Raw genomic sequence first — 6,543 nt, 5'->3', positions numbered from 1 at the left:
GTGGCGGCTGGAAAGGAGTCTTCAGACCCGCCCTCTCCCCTAGTGACCCCCCTGGACGTGGTGAAGGTCCGCCTGCAGTCCCAGCGGCCCTCGGTGACCAGTGGTGAGTGTCTGGCCCTGGAACCGGAGGGGGCGGTGCCTGCGCACAAGGATCTCCTAGAGGTGGGGTCCCTGGGGGCGAGGGGGCTCTCCTGACTTGAGGGGCCGCCTTGTGTTTTAGATGCGATGCCTCCCTCCAGGCTCTGGAGCCTCTCTTACACCAAATGTGAGTGCCTCTGGCCACAGGGGGCCGGAGGGTCCGGGGAGGGAGTGCCCCAGCTTCCCCAGGGCCCCTGAGCCTGGCAGCCATGGGCTAGGTAGCACGTGCCTCCAGGCCCTACCAGCCAGCCCTCTGTCCTGCACAGGAATACCCGCTGAGGACCCAGCCTCTGCTGGCCTCTGCTGGCCTCCCGGGACGGGGCACCACCTCCCCGCAGGGCTCCGGGCCATGGCGTTCAGTGTCCCTCCCCTTCCCCAGTGCCCTCCTCTCTCCGACCCACAGGGAAGTGCCTCCTCTACTGCAACGGCGTCCTGGAGCCCCTGTACTTGTGCCCAAATGGTGCCCGCTGTGCCACCTGGTTTCAGGACCCCACTCGCTTCACCGGCACCATGGTGAGGAGCAGCTGTGCCCGCAGCCGGGTCTGTCAGAGTTCCCGAGGGATAGCTGGCTGGGCAGCAGGCCCGGGAAGGAAGGAGCACAGCAAACATGTGGCAGCCCGTTCGGTGGGGGAAAGGCTCCCCTGAGGAGGTAGTGCCCTCCACGTGGCTTTGAAGGGTGAGCAGCAGTCCACCTGGAGCCAAATGGGGACTTGCCTGTGTGGAGACCTGAGGGCTGCCGCCTGCCAGCAGGACCCAGGGCTGTGGGCAGAGGCGAGGGCATCAGGTTAGGGACCGGCCTGGGCCAGCCCCTTCACAGGCCTTTTTCTTGTTCGTCCTTCCCGCTCGGGGCTGATGTCCTCTTGGCCAGGATGCCTTTGTCAAGATTGTGAGACACGAGGGCACCAGGACCCTGTGGAGTGGCCTCCCAGCCACCCTGTGAGTTCCGTCCTGCACGCTGTCTTCCCTTATGCCCTGCTGATCTCTTGCTCCCCTGCAGGCTGGCTGGCTGGGGCAGGGAAGTCCGGGGGCGCTGCAAGTCCCAGCTAACATCTCTTCACACCCCCAGGGTGATGATGTGCCAGCAACCGCCATCTACTTCACGGCCTATGACCAACTCAAGGCCTTCCTGTGTGGTCGAGCCCTGACCTCTGACTTCTATGCACCCATGGTGGCTGGTGCCTTGGCCCGCTGTGAGCACAGCCCTGGGCCCTTGATCCCCTGTGGCCCCAGCTCTGCCTGAGCTCAGTCCTAGCTCCCAGCTTCACTCTCTGCCCACGTAGGGGTGGGGAGATGTCTTGGGCTCCCAGACCCTGGGGCAAACTGCCATTAGGACCTGTGAGCTGACCCTCCCCGTTGTTCCCCACAGTGGGCACTGTGACTGTGATAAGCCCCCTAGAGCTGGTACGGACAAAGCTGCAGGCTCAGCACGTGTCATACCGGGAGTTGGGTGCCTGTGTCCGAACCTCCGTAGCTCAGGGCGGCTGGCGCTCACTCTGGCTGGGCTGGGGCCCCACTGTTCTTCGGGATGTGCCCTTTTCAGGTAGGCATCAGGGGGCAGGGGATATGGGGTAAGGGAGCCCTTGGATGGTGCACGAGAGGTCTACAGCCCAGTCCCAACTGACTTGATACTACTGACCTTGAAGTCACTGAACTCCTCTGAGCCCTATCGCATCTGTGAAATGGGCTCAGTATACAGGGTATTTGCCCAGGTTTTCACGAGATAATTTCCTGCAGAGAACCTGTTACAGAAACTAGTGTAGCCAACAGGCCTCTTAACTGGGAGGGAGTGGTTGTCCTGGTATAGGTCAGTGGAAGAGGGTGGTATGGGGCCCACCCTTTGGCCTTCCCCATCTCTAATGAGTGTATCCTGTGCCCCCAAGCCCTGTATTGGTTCAACTATGAGCTGGTGAAGAGCTGGCTGAGTGGGCACAGGCCAAAGGACCAGACATCGGTGGGCATCAGCTTTGTGGCTGGTGGCATCTCAGGAACGGTGAGTTCACTGGGCTGGGGGTGAGGCTGGCAGAGGTGTCCTTGCATGGCAGTGTAGTAGCTGCCTGTTGAGAAGCAAGCTCACCCTCCCTGGTGATAAGGCTGGCAGACTCAGGCTGGGTGCAAGGGATGGGGGTCCTGGGAATGGAGATGAACCCTCCCCTCCCCACCAAGTGGCTGCCATCCTGACTCTACCCTTCGATGTGGTGAAGACTCAACGCCAGGTTGCGCTGGGAGCTGTGGAAGCTGTGAGAGGTGAGGGGTTTGGCTGGCGTGGTGTGGGGGCAGGTGGGGGTCCACGTGGGGTCTTAATGGGTCATGCCTGTGTCTGCAGTGTCACCTGTGCACGTCGACTCCACCTGGCTTCTGCTGCGGAGGATCCGGGCTGAGTCTGGCACCAGGGGACTCTTTGCAGGTGAGTGTCTGTGTCCAGGCCCTGGTGAGGTTGGGGTCCTCTGGGACCCAGCCTCTGACCCCAACCTTGCCCTCCCACTGCAGGCTTCCTCCCAAGGATCATCAAGGCCGCCCCCTCCTGTGCCATCATGATCAGCACATATGAGTTGGGCAAAAGCTTCTTTCAGAGGCTCAACCTGGAACAGCCTCTGAGCCAGTGAGAGGAGCGCGGGGACGAGGGCCCCATTTCTCCCATGGATGGTGTGGGGCAGGAGGAGTCTGAGCCAAGTGCCTTGTCCTCAGGGGAGGGGCCTCATTTTTCCCTCTCAGCTCAGCCCCAAGGGTACCAGCCCCTCCGTTGGACCTGCCCAGGCCTCCATCAGACAGCTTTCTTCCTGCTGGTCCCCATCCCAAGCCCCAAGGATCATCACTTTTCCACCCAACCCCCCAAGTTCAAGACCAAATCTGTTAACTCTCTCCTCCCCCTGCCCTCTTGCCCATTTTCCCGTGTTCGTTGTAGCTGGGCCTGCCCCCCAAAGCCCACAGAACCCTGGACCTGGCCAGTCTGAACCTACTGCTGTTAATTCATTGAGTGTAAAGATGATGAATTTTTCTCCTGTGTCTGTGACTACAGGGGCAGGGGACACTGGGGTTGGGGGAAGCAGGACTTGGTGTGTGATTTGCCTAAAGGAGGCTTGGAGGGATCTTGGGGGGTATAGGCTCTGGCTGCCTGGGTGATGCTCATGTAAAGGACCTCCAGTTTAGTGAGGACCCAGAGTTGGGGGGTGGGGTCAACAGTAACATTGATGGTGTTAGGGCCAGGGTAGAGGATGGTGAGGCATCTCCCCAAGGGCACACTTGAGTATGACAGGAGGGAGGGTTCTTCACTGCCAGGCTTTGGCCTAACGGGAGGGTCTGCAACTTTGGGCCAAAGCTGAATTGTGCAGGATGATGGAGGAGGGCCCTCCCAGGCCTTGCCTCCTCCATCCTGCCCCCCCCCCCCCCATGTTCAGTCTCTTCTGCCTGGAGTTGAGCAAGGTCTTAGAGTGTCAGGTCGAAGGGGTATTTACGTGTCTTGGTCCTGCTCTGGGTGGACTAGTACTCAGGACGCTTCATACAGAAGTCGCCCACTCCGGAACCATCCTGACCCGCCTGCTCCCCAGGGCGCACTCTGATTCTGTGGTGCAGCATCTTGTTGGTTGTGGGCTCAGCGCTGGCTCTGCCGTACCCTGCCAACCTCAGGACAGGGTCCTGTCCCAGCCCCCACAAACAAGGCTTCCCTCCGTCCTCTGCTTTTTATTTGCCTGGTCCCCTCAGAGCCCCTGCACTGGGGCTGAGGAAGAAGTGACTCCAGGGAATGAATACAGGACAGACAGGAGAGGTGGGGGAGATGAAGGTGCTGAGGCTGGGCCACCAGCTCCTGAGGAGGGTGGGGAAGATGGGGAAGAGTCCCAGGAGGGAGCAGCCAGGCATCACAGTCACCAGAGCGTGGAGCAAGCTTCCCCAAGGACTTCGTGGCCTTGGCGACCCCACCTTCCTACCCAACAGGCTTCCCTTGGCAACCCTGCTTCCTTGGGCAGGAAGCTAAAACCAGAAGCAAAAGGTTTTGTTGCCAAGAGACACCTGGCTGGGTGGGCAGCGGTCTCTGGCAGGCGGCCTGGATAGGGGGGACTCAGGAAAGGCGGCGGGTGGCTATGCCCTGGCAGGTGGGGCTGGCACAACCCACACTGTTCAGCTGGGGCTCAGTGCTGGGCTGCCCTCAGGACTGTCGCTCACCAGGCACTCGTTGGATTTGAAGCTCGCCAGGGACTTGCAGCTGGGGATGGAGGCCAGGGAACCGCAGAGGCCCAGCATGGAGGGCGTGGGGTCCTTCCCTGGGGAGAGAGGGTGGGTGAGGCCAGGCCAACCAGTCTGCCTGGCTTGGGCCTTGGGATCAGACCACCCCCCACCAGGAGACGCCTCATTTCCGCAGCATTTGCCATTTCCATGAACCTGGCTGAGCACCTGCCTGTGCCATGCACAGCACAGGGAACACTTGTAATCGTCAGTGTGTGTTTCTGTCTCCCCGAGGTTCTCCCTCTCTCTGTCCGTTTATTAAACACATAGTGAGCACTTGTTCCGCTCCAAGCACTGGGGGTACAGAGAACGGACCAGACACAGTCCCTGCCCTCAAGGAGCTCACAGTCTGGTGGGGAGACAGACACAGGGACAGTCACAAACTGTGGCAGGTCACGTTCACAGCCTGCCTTGTCTCGAGATCTAGGGTCATCCAGTCCCGTGGTTTACAGAAAAGACATGCCCTCCAGGCACCGGGAAAACTAGGGTGGGAAACACAAAATGCATGCGCTGAAGTCCTGGGCATTCGCTTGAAGGGAGCCACTAGTTTGGCTCAGAGCTTCCTGGCAGCCGAAAAAAAGGGGGGAAACAAGGGTCAGGCACGTGGTTCACAGAGCGCGTGAGATATGAGCAAATCAGGCAAAGAACTCCCCGAGCATTGGAACCCCTTGAGGAAGTCCTGACAGAAAGCCATTGGGCCTCACCACCTGCCAAAACGATCCCTGGTCCGCATCCCCACTTTCAGATGAGAAGGCTCAGCGGTGTGAATACTGGCCCAGCTCCACCAGAGGAGGCGCAGCTGGGGTGTGCACTAGGGGCTGCCCTACACCCCAAACCAAGCTCTGAATTGCTGTGCTAACCTCTCTGGAAGGGCTGAGTTAAAGGGAATTGAGCAGGGCCTGACTACAAGCCCCACGGCCTGAGCCCTTCCTGGAGGCATGCTGGGTGCTGCATGGGGGGCTCACCAATGGGGCCCCAGGGCTCCTCATCCTGTTTGCCCTCTCCCAGGCGCTGGGAGTCCGAGCTCAGACTGGCTTCAGCTGACAACCGCTCCGTGCTCATGAAACTGTGTCTGTGACAGAGCAGAGAGCTGGTGTCTGGGCAGAGGCATACCGCCCCCCAGGCCCCTCTCCCCTCGGAGGGCGGAGGGCCCAGCACTCAGGCCCGAGCTGAGCCTAGCTGTGCTTACCTCCGGTACAGCTTGGGGTTGCTGACACCCTCAGCCCCATTGAGCGTTCCCAGTGATGGCCATTGGTTGACCAGGGGCGTGGTGAGCTCCTTGGAACCCTGGGCTAGGGGAGCGTGGTCGCCAGGGATCAGACCTGTCCTGGGATGGGGAGGTGGGGGTCAGGCTGGCTGGGAGAGGGAACAGAGGTAGGGAAGGGAGTCTCAGCAGGGGGGAGGGGTTAGGGTTGAAACCTGGGTAGCAGAAATGGGGACAATGTTGAGGATCAGTGGGGCAGATCCTAGAAGCCAGTGGAGAGTACCGGGGTCAGAGTGTGACGGGGATTGGTGCCCTCAGGTTGGGGGCTAGAGGGAGCAAAGGGTGTTGTGGGAATCGGAGGAGACTAGTGTAGGAATTCGGAAATGTGATTAGTGGGGGTGGGGGCTTGGGGAATCATGGCGGGAGGTCATAGGATGATGAAAGGTTTAGTGGGTAAATGTCAGGGGTGGGTAGGAGTGAGGTCAGGGGTCACCATGGGTGATGACAGTCAGTGGGGTATGTAGCACATCAGAGGGAATAATTCAATGACATTCAAGGTCGCTGAGTAACAGGTCCTTGTGAGTAATGGGTAATGTTGGGGCCCCTGGAATAATGTTGGGTGGATGGCCCTTCTAGCTGATGTCGGGTAATTAGATGAAGTGGGGAACGGGTTTTTGGAAGGGTCCCAGGATCTTAGTTGAGGATAACGTAGAAGGTTCCTGGGGAGACTTCAGGGTAGAGGATGGGTCAGTGGTTTGATGCTGGTGGTTGGTTGACTTGGATGCAGGTATCAAGAAAGGTGAGGTTGGAGTCAGTGGGGGTGATGGGGGGTTCCCTGGGGTGATGTGATGGAGGGGCGGGTCAGGGGTCAGGGCGGCGACGCTCACAGCTGCTCCTGCAGCTCCAGGATCACGCCTTCCAGCTCCCGCTTCTCGCGTTGGTTCTGCGCCGCCGCCTCCTCCAGCTGCAGCTGCAGCCGCCGG

At 60.1% G+C, this 6,543-nt stretch overlaps 2 protein-coding genes across 2 annotated transcripts in view; one reads left to right on the top strand and one right to left on the bottom strand.

The window, feature by feature from the left end:
• The window catches only part of SLC25A39 (solute carrier family 25 member 39), a 4,225-nt gene extending 1,092 nt beyond the window's left edge, over nucleotides 1–3,133 (top strand). Inside the window, exons 2-11 of the mRNA XM_015572514.1 lie at nucleotides 44–167; nucleotides 221–265; nucleotides 518–651; nucleotides 1,007–1,074; nucleotides 1,205–1,328; nucleotides 1,505–1,678; nucleotides 2,019–2,128; nucleotides 2,301–2,382; nucleotides 2,462–2,542; nucleotides 2,626–3,133. Coding sequence (XP_015428000.1) covers nucleotides 44–167; nucleotides 221–265; nucleotides 518–651; nucleotides 1,007–1,074; nucleotides 1,205–1,328; nucleotides 1,505–1,678; nucleotides 2,019–2,128; nucleotides 2,301–2,382; nucleotides 2,462–2,542; nucleotides 2,626–2,741 — 1,058 coding nt within the window. The 3' untranslated portion in view covers nucleotides 2,742–3,133. The remainder of the gene's footprint in view (nucleotides 1–43; nucleotides 168–220; nucleotides 266–517; nucleotides 652–1,006; nucleotides 1,075–1,204; nucleotides 1,329–1,504; nucleotides 1,679–2,018; nucleotides 2,129–2,300; nucleotides 2,383–2,461; nucleotides 2,543–2,625) is intronic.
• Nucleotides 3,134–3,801: 668 nt separating this feature from the next.
• The window catches only part of RUNDC3A (RUN domain containing 3A), an 11,119-nt gene continuing 8,377 nt past the window's right edge, over nucleotides 3,802–6,543 (bottom strand). The window contains exons 7-10 of the mRNA XM_015572513.1: nucleotides 6,448–6,543; nucleotides 5,546–5,683; nucleotides 5,322–5,428; nucleotides 3,802–4,394 (exon numbers count right to left, since the gene is read on the bottom strand). Coding sequence (XP_015427999.1) covers nucleotides 4,252–4,394; nucleotides 5,322–5,428; nucleotides 5,546–5,683; nucleotides 6,448–6,543 — 484 coding nt within the window. The 3' untranslated portion in view covers nucleotides 3,802–4,251. The remainder of the gene's footprint in view (nucleotides 4,395–5,321; nucleotides 5,429–5,545; nucleotides 5,684–6,447) is intronic.

The sequence above is a fragment of the Myotis davidii genome, unplaced genomic scaffold, assembly GCF_000327345.1.
Source record: "Myotis davidii unplaced genomic scaffold, ASM32734v1 scaffold109, whole genome shotgun sequence".
In the NCBI taxonomy this organism is placed as follows: domain Eukaryota; kingdom Metazoa; phylum Chordata; class Mammalia; order Chiroptera; family Vespertilionidae; genus Myotis; species Myotis davidii.
This window is presented reverse-complemented; position numbering and strand designations above follow the sequence as displayed.